The following is a 13641-nucleotide window of genomic DNA, read 5'->3' on the forward strand; positions in this document are numbered from 1 at the left end:
CTCACCTCTGGATGGGCGCTGTGAGGGTGTACACGCAGGAAGGCCTGGAGAGTCAGAACTCGGATTCCAGGGATGCCGCATTTTTCGAATTGGGTCGGGTGTACCGTGTTGCCGGCAATGGCGTTTTCCTCGCGGTCGCATGTCCCAGTCGCGTACGCAGTGACGCAACCGGCGAGCGGTGACGCCACGCGCAGCGCGGTGCACGCTGGGATATTTAAGTCGTCTCCGCGGCGCGGAGCCGCGATGTCTCCGGCGGCCGCGGCGCCTGGAGGAGGCGAGCGGCGGCGGCCGATAGCGGGTGTCAGGGACGGTCGGGGCCGGGGCTGGGGTTGCGGTGGGGCGGCGCTCCTCGGTTTGTCGCTGCTTGGCCTCGTGTTGTACCTGGTGCCGGCGGCGGCTGCGCTGGCCTGGCTGGCCGTGGGGGCTACCGCGGCCTGGTGGGGACTGAGCCGCGAGCCCCGAGGTTCGCGCGCCTTCTCGCTCGTTCGGAACGCGCGGCGTCAGCGACCACTGCTCGCCTCACCTCCGGCCAAGTCGGCAGTAAACGGAAATCTCCTAGAGCCGCGGACCCTGCTCCAAGGACCCGACCCCGCTGAACTGCTCCTTGTGGGCAGTTACCAGGGCAAGCCGGGCCCCCCGCAGCCTGCCCCGATTTCGGAGGCCGGGGACCTGCGGGAGAGGCCTGGCAATCGCCCGCCCACCCGCACCTCGCCGCTGGCTCACTCGGCCCATCGCGTTCATCACTTTCCTTCTCCTAACCCCACTCCTCTTCTCCGACCTTCCAGTAGGCCTTCCCACAGGTAAGATGCGCTGATCTTTCCCAGCCCCTCCTCTCTGTTGACAGGCTTTGAATTGAGGACTTGATTTTTAAGTCCAGTTTTCTTTCATTAAGTCCAACGTGGGTTCTGTTTCGTCTTGTTCTCTTTAAACATCTTGGTGCATGTCAACCGTCTCCTGCCCCCCCCCCCGCCTTAACCTTTGGAATGAGATGCGACGGCGCAGCTGTTCACTTACTTACAGTTTGTAAAATTGTCTGAATTTTAGCACAGTATAGATTTACTAGAGAATACCTGTTAACACTAACATATCCCTACTTTAGTTGAAAGTATCTTTATATTTGGAGTGTTGTTATATATATAGTATGTTTTAAAATGGAGTGTTGTTATATAGTATGTTTTAAAATATATTTTTTTTCTCTGAACCAGTAAGAGAAATTCTATCAGTTTATCAGATAAAGCTGATCAAACGAAAGAGACATTTTCATTTAGTCCCCAAAGCAGAGGGATACATGAGAATACAAAACTTTGGTGAAAATAGTATGTTCTTGATAAGTAAATTTAGTTGAAAAGGTGAACATTTAGGGGTTGAAAAATATTTGACTTTGGGTGTATATTACTGATGACTTATTGAGAAGATTGGAGGATTCTTGGGAAGTTTCTCCCTTCATGTCCCTAATATACACTTTTTCCATTGTAGTATTATGATGTTTTCATTGTAAATGTGCGGACAAGGTTTTCAGTTTCTCAAATTGTTCAAGTCTTGTAGGGGATGACTGTTAAGCAGCTGCCACTTTCTGCCCTTAGGTGACGTGGTGATAAGTTGATATAAAAGTTCTGTTAGGCCCTGGCCGGTTGGCTCAGTGGTAGAGCGTCAGCCTCGCGTGTGGAAGTCCCGGGTTCGATTTCTGGCCAGGGCACACAGGAGAAGCAACCGTCTGCTTCTCCACCCCTCCTGCTCCCCTTTCTCTCTCTTTCTCACTCTTCCTCTCTGGCAGCCAAGGCTCCATTGATTCCAGCGCATCGCCCCGGGCGCTGAGGATAGCTTCATGGAACCTCTACCTCAGGCACTAAAAATGGCTTGGTTGCGAGCATGGTCCCAAGATCTGTAGAGTGCCCGTCCAAGATGGGGGATGCCGGAGAAATGCCAGTAGGGAAGCATGTGGGAGTCTATCTCTTATCTTCTCACTGGGAAAAAAAAGAAAAAAAAAGTTCTGTGTTCTGTATTGCTTAGAGATTTAAGCTTTCTGGAAAATATCTGAACCCACATGGTTTTTTAGTTAAATTTTCTGACATTCTTTTAAGCTTTTTTGGTTCCATAACATGTCTCCTATTCTCCATAGGAATTGTGGGGCTTTATCAAATCGGTTTTTAATAACACCTCGAAGACAATATCCAATTCAGCAAGCCCAGTATTCCTTTCTGGGGGTACTTCCCACAGTGTGTTGGAATGGTTGTCACAAGAAGACTGTGCTATCTCCTCATAATTCCAAAATGGTTTGCAGCCCAGTGACAGTGAGGATTGCTCCTCCTGATAGCAAATTGACTCGTTCTCCAATGTAAGTATTATTGTTGGAAGACTAGGCGCCTCTTTCTGTCCACTTTATTCTATGGTTGTTTTCTGACAAGACCAACTATAAAGCAAAAGAAAAAAAAAGTCCCAGCTTATTTAAATGAGAAATCTCAAATTTTGGTTGTTGAATTATCTTATTTTTTGCCTTGTATTGCCTTTAATTGCTAATGGGATTCATTTTCTGTGAATGTATAAATTACATTTTTGCTTGTTGGTTAGCTTCTGATTTTCAATGAAGTCTATGCTATATGACATGGTAATTAAAATATCTTAATGCTAAAATCTTGTCTTTCATTGCAGACCAGAGCAGTTAATAAGCTCAACATTGCCCTCACCAAGTAATGCTCCGGACCCATGTGCAAAGGAGACTGTGTTGAATGCCCTTAAAGAGAGAAGAAAAAGAACAGCAGAGGAGGAAGAACAAATACTCACTGATGGCCAGGAAAATAAAAGAAGGTAACATGCCCAGCAGAGTACTAAAAAAGCTTCCCACATGGATTCCTGTGATTTGTTAAAATACTTTTCTTTTCTATTTTTTTTTATTATTTATTTATTTTTTATTTTTCCTAAGCTGGAAACGGGGAGGCAGTCAGACAGACTCCCGCATGCGCCCTACCGGGACCCACCCGGCATGCCCACCAGGGAGCGATGCTCTGCCCATCTGGGGCATTGCTCTGTTGCAACCAGGGCAATTCTAGCACCTGAGGCAGAGGCCACAGAGCCATCCTCAGCGCCCGGGCCAACTTTGCTCCAATGGAGCCTTGGCTGCAGGAGGGGAAGAGAGAGACAGAGAGGAAGGAGAGGGGGAGGGGTGGAGAAGCAGATGGGTGCTTCTCCTGTGTGCCCTGGCCGGAAATCAAACCCGGGACTCCTGCACGCCAGGCTGATGCTCTACCACTGAGCCATCCGGTCAGGGCCTGTTAAAATACTTTTTATTGCCCCAGAGATACAGAGGCCAGCTCCAGTTTGTGACTGATAGGTCCCCTTCTTTGGCTTTCATGGAAAGATCTTAGTAACAAAGGCTTTAATGCTGTTCATTTCAGGTTTAGGCACAAGTGAGATAAATGTTATAATTTACCTTTTCTGTAAGTATTGGGATAAGCCAACAACTATTAGTCATGTTAGCCTCATACCTCTGATACAAATGTGTTAAATTATATTTTTTAGAGTGAATGTTCAAAGGCTTCCCCCCTAGTCTTGTGTTATATAGTTACCTGGGTAACCATCAGCTTAAATGTTGTAGTTGTGCTGAAGGAAATGCTTGGCAAAGTAAAGTATGGACTAGAGTATGGTAGATTTATCAGTAATGAGAGTAAAACCAACTTCATTAATTGGTTTTCAATAACAATGAAAATGGAGGAAGAAGTATTTTTTGAGCATAGCAATAAAGGTTGTAGTCACTAATTAGAATACAAAATTGCTTGGGACCTTCTAAGGAGTTAAGGATTCCACTCTCTTTTAAAAAGAAGAGAGTGAGAGAGGAGAGAGAAGAGAAGCATCAATTCATAGTTTCGTCTCTAGTTGTTCATTGTTTGCTTCTCATGTGCTTTGACCCAGGGTGCTCTAACCAAGCCAGTGACCCATTGCTCAAGCCAGCGTCCTTGGGATTATGTCAATGATCCCATGCTCAGCTGGCACATCTGCACTCAAGCGAGCAACCTTGGGGTTTTGAACCCAGGACCTCAGTATCCCAAGTTGGTGCTTTATCCACTTGGCCACCACTCAACAAATTGAGCAGCCACAATGTGCTAGAGCAGCAGTTCTCAACCTGTGGGTCGCAACCCCGGCAGGGGTTGAATGACCAAAACACAGGGGTCAACTGTGGCTTTAGGCGACCCCTGTGTTTTGGTCATTCAACCCTCACTGGGGTCGCGACCCACAGGTTGAGAACCGCTGTGCTAGAGCCTATTCCTTGTACTATACATAGGGCAGTGAACAAGACAAAAAGCCTTATGGGACTTGTTGGGAGGAGAGAAACTAAAAGAGAGAGGTATTAAAACAAGATAATTATAGATTGTAAGTATATAGAAAATTTTAAAAATGGTGTTATAACCGAGGGTAATGAGAAGAGGGCTTTTTTATATGAGGCGATCAAGGAAATGCTCACTCAGGAGATAGTGAACTCTACGCTTGAAAAATAAAATTGTTGTCCCCATTATGTAGACCAGGTTGTTCATATCCTATAGGTTCAGGGTTAGCCATCCTTGATACTTTAACAACAAAATTAAGTAGGGAAATACTAGTCAATGCAAATATGTTTATGTAACATAGGAAGGTCAGGTTATAGCTAGAGATGTGATTTACAAGCGAACAATTTGAGCTAATGTCATCTAGCTATGCAGAGTGGCAGGAAGCAGGGGGTGTAGAGGTGAGAGAGGAATTAACTATTATTATGGTCCAAGTAGGTTTTTCATGTTCTTCATGGTGGTAGTTTTACTTGACTCTAGTGAACCTATAACTGAGGATTCTGTATTATATTCCCATAATTACAATAAGCAGTGATTATGTACAAGATGTAGAGGCCCTTCTTTTAGGTGAGATGTGAAGTTTTTCCCTTAGACTTGCCAGATTAACCTCTAGGGCAGTGGATTTTAACTGCCAGTCCGCAAAAGAGTTAAGCACTCATCAGGGACTCCATTGGCCACCATTGGCACAAAATTTCTGATGGATCGGTGGTTGAAAACCACTGCTCTAAAGCACAAAGGGATGTGTGGATTGGCCCCTAAAGGGTTTTTTTGTTTTTCATTTGTGGGTAAGAGGGTGTTAAATTTGGGATTGTATTAATTGATATGCTGAATAGTTCAAAAGGTCTTGAAGTAGAGTAAGCCTTCACTTAACATAGTTGATAGGTTCCTGGAAACTATGACAACATAAAGAAATCAATTTTGCCTGACCTGTGGTGTGGTGCAGTGGACAAAAGTGTTGACTGGGAATGCTGAGGTCGTCAGTTTGAAACCCTGGGCTTGCCTGGCCAAGGCACAAATGAGAGTTGGTGCTTCCTGCTCCTCTCCCCCTTCTCTCTCTCTCTTTGTCTCTCTCTCTTCTCTCTAAAAATGAATAAATAAAATCTAAAAAAAAGTCAAATTTTACATTTAAGTTCCTGTGGCATCTTATCAATGTTATAATGAAACAGTATGGATCTGCTGTATTTTTATACATTCCTTATTGCCAGGACAATCTTTGAATAAATTTACCTTTTGGAATCTTTTTATTTTTTTTTAAATTTATTTTTTTATTTTTTATTTATTCATTTTAGAGAGGAGAGGGAGAGACAGAGAGAGAGAGAGAGGAGAGACAGAGAGAAGGGGGGAGGAGCTGGAAGCATCAACTCTCATATGTGCCTTGACCAGGCAAGCCCAGGGTTTCAAACCGGTGACCTCAGCATTTCCAGGTCGATACGTTATCCACTGCACCACCACAGGTCAGGCCCTCTTTTTATTTTTTAGGAAGGGAAAGAGATGAGAAGCATTGATTCATAGTTGCGGCACGTTAGTTATTCATTGATTGCTTCTCATACATGCCTTGATGGGAGCTCCAGCTGAGCCACTGACCCCTTGCTCAAGCCAGTGACTTTGGGCTTAAGCCAGCGACCTTTGGGCTTAAGCCAGGGACCATGGGATCATGTCACTGATCTCATGTTCAAGCAGGTGACCCCACACTCAAGCTGGTGAGCCTGCACTCAAGCTGGCAACCTTGGGGTTTCAAACCTGGGACCTCAGCATCCCCTGTTGACTCTGTATCCAGTGCACCACCACCAGGTCAGGCTATCTTTTGGGATCTTTGAAATTTGAAGCAATCTTTTTCTTGTTTACCATGGAACTTGTGCTCCATAGAAATAGTGTAAGGTCTCGCCTGACCAGGCGGTGGCGCAGTGGATAGAGCGTCGGACTGGGATGCGGAAGTACCCAGGTTCGAGACTCCGAGGTCCCGCGCGGGCTCATCTGGCTTGAGCAAAGAGCTCGCCAGCTTGGACCCAAGGTCGCTGGCTCCAGCAAGGGGTTACTCGGTCTGCTGAAGGCCCACGGTCAAGGCACATGTGAGAAAGCAATCAATGAACAACTAAGAAGTCGCAACGCACAACGAGAAACTGATGATTGATGCTTCTCATCTCTCTCTGTTCCTGTCTGTCTGTCCCTGTCTATCTCTGCCTCTGTAAAAAAAAAAAAAGAAATAGTGTAAGGTCTCCAAAATATATGAGAATATGCTTTAAGATAAAAAAAAAAAAAGTCATTTCATTTAATTGAGAGTTTTTTGATTTATCACAGGCGCCATGATAGTAGTGGAAGTGGACATTCAGCATTTGAGCCCCTGGTAGCCAATGGAGTCCCTGCTTCTTTTGTGCCTAAGTAAGTGAAAATCCATCTGATTGATATATACACTATTTAGAAAAGGGGCATTGTCAAAGTTATTGTCCTTTAGATTTTCCTCTTTCCTCATTGCTTATTTGTTCAGATTCAAATCTTTGAAATCAGAGTGAAACACTTGGGTAACTTGTCACAATAACTCTTCTATTTCCTTTTAATATTTTTTTCATTAATATCGGATAAAAAGGCTACGAGGGTTTGCAGATATATTTAATAATCAAGTATGTAAACAAAAAGATCACGAGGTTTGTACAATGGATAAAATGTAACACTGAAATTTAAATGAGTGATAAGTTTCTACATTTGAGTTTAAATACTTTTGAGAAAGAAATGGATGGGAGGGAAGGTTACTCAGAAATGTGTGTGAAAAGACTTGGGGTAACTTAGATGTTTAATTTTTGCCAGCAGTATAACATGGCTGCCAAAAAAGCTAATATGCTCCTATTCTGTGCTGATAGAACAAAGACTAGAATGAGTCAGGTAAGTGGTAGTCCTGCTTTCCTTAGTTCTGCTCAGATTGTCCGTGGAGCCCTGTGTTTGGTTTGGTGTACTACACTGTGAAACGAGGATGTATACAAACAGAAATTCATTTCAAGTGAAGCAGCTAATGTGTTAAGGGGTGGTGGTGGTGGTGGCTGAGGGGAATTCAAAGGTATATAAGTACTAGGCCAGAGGAGAAAAATCTCAACGAGAATAAGGAAATGAGGGCAGGAAGGACAGTGGTCTCCAAAAAACTGAAGGACTATCAAACAAAAAAAGGAAAACAACTTGCTCAGTATAGCACCAGATCAGATCCATGTGTGAATGTTAGAGGAAATATGTTTTCATCCCAATGTAAGAAAAAACTGGATCCACATTTGACATTCATCATTCTAGGAGGTAATGAATGTTTGTCTACATTGTAACAGAGGTTAGATGACTATTCTACAAGAAAGATGTACAGAGAATTTCTATTTCAGTTGGAAACAGAAAAAATGGTTGGTTCCTCTTAACTGATTTTTTTTAACAGTTTTATTAGGGATAATTGACATGTAATAAACTGTATGTTGAAAGTTTATATAGTTTAATAAGTTTTGACATGTATACCCCTTTGAAACCATCACCATAGTCAAGGTAATGAACATAACCATCACCTCCAAAAGTTTCCCAAAGTCCCTTAGTAATATCTCCCTCCAATCCTGCCTTCATCCCCAGGCATTCACTGATCTGCTTTCTGTCACTAGAGATTATTGTATATTTTTTAGAATATTATTTAAGTAGAATCATGCATTTAATTTTGAAAATATTTGGTTTTCCCTTCTTGACTTTGTCAGGTATTTTCAACTGAATTGTTAACCATAAAATTAAGAGCATTATCCTTTTTTATTCAGTTTACTTAAGAAAGATTTTGTAATTATAGATGAAGCCTTAAAAGAATGTTGCCTTCATAAGCACATCTGACTATCTTTCTTCCTTTTATTAGGCCTGGATCTCTGAAAAGAGGCCTCAATTCTCAGAGTGCAGATGACCACTTAAATAAGAGATCTCGTACCTCTTCTGTGAGCTCCATGACGAGCACATACACAGGTGGCATTCCTAGCTCCAGCCGCAATGCCATTACCAGTTCTTACAGTTCTACGCGAGGTTTCTCTCAGGTACATCCTTCTTGTGGGTGGCATGGGCAAAGTGGGTTCCAGCATTAATTAATTGGTCAGTGTTTACTAACCATCTTCTGTCAGATATTGCGATTACCTGTAACTTAACAGAAGATACAAATCCTAGAATAATAATTATAGACCACTGGAACAGACTAGAAAGCCAAAAACGTAAACCAGTTTATATGTGGAAACCTGATAGAGGACAGAGCCATTATTGCACATAAATGGACATAGGATAAAGAATTCAATAAATACTGGGTCACAGGGAGCAGAGGGACAGCTGTCAGAGGGAAGGGGGACAAGGGGATGGGATCAGAGAAGGTGAAGGGATTAGTGAAATTATATATACATAACACACAGATACAGGTAACAGAACAGCAAATCCCAGAGGGAAGGAGGGAGAGGGCAAAGGGGGTTTAATGGGGGACACGGGGGTGAACGATGAGGGTGTTATATTGAGTGGGACAGTTGAATCCATGTTAACACAATAAATTAAAATTAATTTTAAAAAATGGTAAAAAAAAGAATTCAGTAAATGGTGTTAATTGGATTGAGAAGGTAGATTGAGTCTGGATTTCATTGAATCATAAAAGAAATTTATACTATGTTGCAAATTTAGTGAAAGTTTTAAAAACAAATGGTTGTAATTCTTTTTTTTAGAAAGATGTTACATTCTATAGCCCAGTGAACAGAGCAGACTTTGCTTACCTGGCAGACTTGGGTTCAGTTTTGACTCTGATACTTAGTAGCTATAAGGCCTTGAGCAAGTAAATAACTTAAATACTTTTTCTTATCTCTGAAGGATTGTTGTAAAGATTGGAGGTAATGTTTGAAGAGTTCCTATTACAGTGCCTGTCAGTAAAGTGGGTACCCAATTACATAGTACTAGGGAAAAAAAATGTGTGGAATAGCCATTATCCCTATTTTTTAAATCTTTTTTTTGTGTGTTAAATTTAAAATGTACACACAAGGAAGGAAAATATGATCAAGTTTCATGTAGCTTCAGTTGTTAGTAGCATTCTGTCAGTCCTGTTTCATCAATACCCATCCCCTGCCACCTTTGGTTTTTACTCTTGTGTTTTCAAGTAAATTGTAAACATGTCATTTCACCTGTATATGTACTTCAGTGTGTTTTTAAATCACAATACCATTATACCTTTTAAACAATAATAATTATTTAATATCAGTTAATATCATTTCATGGAGGTCCTCAGGTTTGGATAACTATTATCCAAAACTGTCTTTAGTACTTTGATTTTTTTTTTTTTTTTTGTATTTTTCTGAAGCTGGAAATGTGGAAAGACAGTCAGACAGACTCCCACATGCACCTGACCAGGATCCACCTGGCATGCCCACCAGGGGCGATGCTCTGCCCCTCCGGGGTGTCGCTCTGCCGTGACCAGAGCCACTCTAGCGCCTGGGGCAGAGGCCAAGGAGCCATCCCCAGCGCCCGGGCTATCTTTGCTCCAATGGAGCCTTGGCTGCGGGAGGGGAAGAGAGAGAGACAGAGAGGAAGGAGGTGGGAGTGGAGAAGCAAATGGGCGCTTCTCCCATGTGCCCTGGCCGGGAATCAAACCCGGGTCCCCCGCACGTCAGGCTGACGCTCTACCGCTGAGCCAACCAGCCAGGGCCAGTCTTTAGTACTTTGTATCAGGGACCAAAAATCAATTCATTACATTTGACTCGTGTCTTTTAGGCTCTTTTAATTTATAATATTACTTTTGAAAAAACTAGATCATTTTGTTCTATAGAATTCCCCAAATTCTGGATTTAGTTTATATTATCACCGTGTCATTTTTACATGTACTCTGTCTTGTTTTCCTTGTAAATGAGTAGTTGGATCCTGAGGCTTGATTAGATTCAAATTCAATTATAGCAGAATATTGCATAGATGATACTGTCACTTGCATTGCATCACATCAGGAGCACATGCTGTCTCCCTTTTGTGGTGTTAATATTGATCACTAGATTCAGGTGTTGTTCATCTGATAATTTCATTTTAATTTTTGAATGAGCTTTTAATCTGAAAATTTTACCAGGCATACATCATTTTGCCTAGGTCCATTATTTTATTAGGTTCCAGAATGGTGATATTATAATTCTATCTTTTCCTCTACATTTATTAACTGAAATTTTATGTAAAAGAACATGCTCTACTCAATGGTTGGCAAACTCATTAGTCAACAGAGCCAAATATCAACAGTACAATGATTGAAATTTCTTTTGAGAGCCAAATTTTTTAAACTTAAACTATATGGTAGGTATATTCCTTATCGAGGTAGCTCCTGCACATGGTATTTTGTGGAAGAGCCACATGTGGCTCGTGAGCCACGATTTGCCGACCACTGCCCTAACAATGATGGGATAAGAAGACATTGATGCCATAGCTAACTCCAGAGGTGACCAGTGATGTTTTTGCTGTTATTATCTTTATGAACGTCTGAATTTTTGTAAGCATTTCACGATCCTCAATACATTGTAGTTATTCCTTTTGGTACACAAAATTTTTTGGCTTTGACCAGCGGGAGCCCTTTCAAATCAGCTCTTGTATCCTTTCATTTTGACCCCAGGAGTCGTTGATAGCTTCATTGCTTTTTGGGCAAAAACAAATCCATCTTGTACATTTCTAGCTCAGATTGAAGTTGGCTATTCTTCAGATAGTCTTGTTTTTTTTAAGATTTCAAATTCAGATTTAGGATTACAGTGTTTTGGATAATTTTTTTGGTTTAGTATTTTTACGTGCAAAAATGTTGGTTCATAATTACTTATTTGATTGATCCTAGTACTTATAATTATCACTGTCATTATTAACAGTAAGACTTAATGTAATCAGCTTAGGAATTATTAGTGGTTTATTTTGTTATTAGTATATATCCCTCAATGGATACTGGCAATATACAGTCAAAATAATGTGTTTTAAAGTAATATGAACTAATTGTTCTCAGTTAGTTACAACATCAACTTGATATATATAGTTGATTCTTGAATAACATGGGGGCTAGAAATGCAAAACCCTACATAGTTGAAAAATCCACATATAACTTTAGTCAGCCCTCCACATCTGCAGAAAATATACTATCTTGAATCTGCAGATACAAATTGCAGATACAGAGGACTCATTATACCTTCATTTTCTGAAAATATATAGGCCCTGACCAGTAGGCTCAGTTGTAGAGCATCCACCGAGCATGTAGATGTCCTAGGTTCGATTCCTGGTCAGGGCACATAGGAGAAGTGACCATTTGCTTCTCCACCCTCCCACCCCCCTCTTTTTTTCCTATAGCCATGGCTCTATTGGTGCGAGCAAGTTGGCCCTGGGCACCGAGGATGGTTCTGTGGAGCATCAGGCACTAAAAGTAATTCAGTTGCTAAGCAGTGGGCAGTGGCCCTAGAAGGGCAGATCATTGCCTGGTAGGGGGATTTCCAGGTGAATCCTGGTGGGGGCACATGGAGGAGTCTACCTCCCCGTTCACTTAAAAAAAACAAAAAGAAAAGGATATACAGGGGTTCCTCAGGTTAGGACAGTCTTGACATACAACGTTTCTAGTTTACAATGCCCACTCCCATAAAAACTTTAAAAAATTGAGACGTGAGTGTTTTGGCTTATGCCTTTAGCATCGTACTTATGGACTACGTGGGCAAGCTATTGTAGTTTGGTTGTACGTGGCAGAATACTCAGTATTTTTCTGTGGCTTACTTGTGTTTTTATGTTCTAGATTATGATTTTACAACTGTGTTAGGGTAGGTAAGTGTCTTAGGCTCAGGTGTGTTTCGACTTACACCAAAATTTGGCTTATGCCATTGTTGTAGGAACAGAACTTGGTTGTAACCAAGGAACCCCTGTATATAAGCTTGACCAGGCAGTGGTGCAGTGGATGGTGTTGGCCTGGGATGCTGAGGACCCAGGTTCAAAACCCTGAGGTCACTGGCTTGAGTGCAGGGTTGTCAGCTTGAGCACGGGGTCACTGGGTCTGCTGGAGCCCCCTGGTCAAGGCACATAGGAGAAAGCAATCAAGGAACAACTAAGGTGTCACAACTGTGAGTTGATGTTTCTCATCTCTCTCTCTCTCTCTTTCTCTCTCTCTTGTGTTTATGTATGTATGCATGTGTGTATGTGTCTTGCCAAAAAAAAAAAAGAAAATATGTAAGTGTAACCGCACAGTTCAAACTGTAGTCAAGTTGTTGTTCAAGGGTCAACTGTTTTGATATGCTTTAATTTTTTAGATATTTCTTCTTAACAGGTAAGGAATAGTATTTAATTTGTGCCTCTTAAGAGTAAGTTTGAGTAGCTTTTCATATATTAGAGAAACACATTCCAAATAAACTAAAGATTTAAATGTAAAATAGAAATCGTATAAAGCATTTGTAAAAACAGGCTTCTCACACATTGCTGGTGGGAGTGTCATTTGGTACAGTTCTCTAGAACAGGGGTCCGGAACCTATGGCTTGCGATGTGGCTCTTGATGGCTGCATCTGGCTCGCAGACAAATCTTTAATAAAAATAATAATAATGTTAAAAATATAAAGCATTCTCATGTATTACAATCCATTCATTTCCTACCTCTCATGTTCATGGTTGTGGGTGGCTGGAGCCAATCACAGCTGTCCTCTGGGACAACACCAAATTTTTATTGGATAATGCGTAAGGTACACGGGTCGTTGTATGGCTCTCATGGAATTACATATTAAAATAATGTGGTGTTCATGGCTCTCTCAGCCAAAAAGGTGCCCGACCCCTGCTCTAGAGGGTATTGTGGCAGTAGTTATCAACATCTGCAATACACATGCTCTTTGATCCAGCAGGTTACTTTTAGGAATTAATCCTACTCAAAGACATGTACAAGGATATTGATTTTAGCAGCATTTTAATACCAGAAGCTTGCAAACAATGTATTTGTACATTTTCAGGGGGTAGACTGAATAATTTACAGTATTTCCATAAGTTTAAATACTTTGTAATTATTAAAAAGAATAAAGCAGCTTAACAGGCACTTACATGAATGGTCTCAAAAATATATTTACAGCCTGACCAGGCAGTGACTCAGTGGATAGAGTGTCGGACTGGGACACTGAGGACCCAGGTTTGAAACCCTGAGGTCGCCAGCTTGAGTGCGGGCTCATTTGGTTTGAGCAAGGCTCACCAGCTTTAGCCCAAGGTCGCTGGCTTGAGCAAGAGGTCACTCAATCTACTGCAGCCCCTCAGTCAAGGCACATATGAGAAAGCAATCAATGAACAACTAAGGTGCCACAACTAGGAGTTGATGTTTCTCATCTGTATCCCTGTCTGTCCC

The 13641-nt window shown here is 41.9% G+C and overlaps 1 protein-coding gene across 1 annotated transcript in view; it reads left to right on the forward strand.

The window, feature by feature from the left end:
• The first annotated feature begins 237 nt into the window (after positions 1 to 237).
• The window catches only part of POM121C (POM121 transmembrane nucleoporin C), a 34299-nt gene continuing 20895 nt past the window's right edge, over positions 238 to 13641 (forward strand). Inside the window, exons 1-5 of the mRNA XM_066274527.1 lie at positions 238 to 800; positions 2120 to 2335; positions 2650 to 2805; positions 6615 to 6695; positions 8176 to 8347. Of these exons, the coding sequence (XP_066130624.1) occupies positions 244 to 800; positions 2120 to 2335; positions 2650 to 2805; positions 6615 to 6695; positions 8176 to 8347 (1182 nt within the window). The 5' untranslated portion in view covers positions 238 to 243. The remainder of the gene's footprint in view (positions 801 to 2119; positions 2336 to 2649; positions 2806 to 6614; positions 6696 to 8175; positions 8348 to 13641) is intronic.

This window comes from Saccopteryx bilineata, chromosome 4 (genome assembly GCF_036850765.1).
Source record: "Saccopteryx bilineata isolate mSacBil1 chromosome 4, mSacBil1_pri_phased_curated, whole genome shotgun sequence".
Taxonomy (NCBI): domain Eukaryota; kingdom Metazoa; phylum Chordata; class Mammalia; order Chiroptera; family Emballonuridae; genus Saccopteryx; species Saccopteryx bilineata.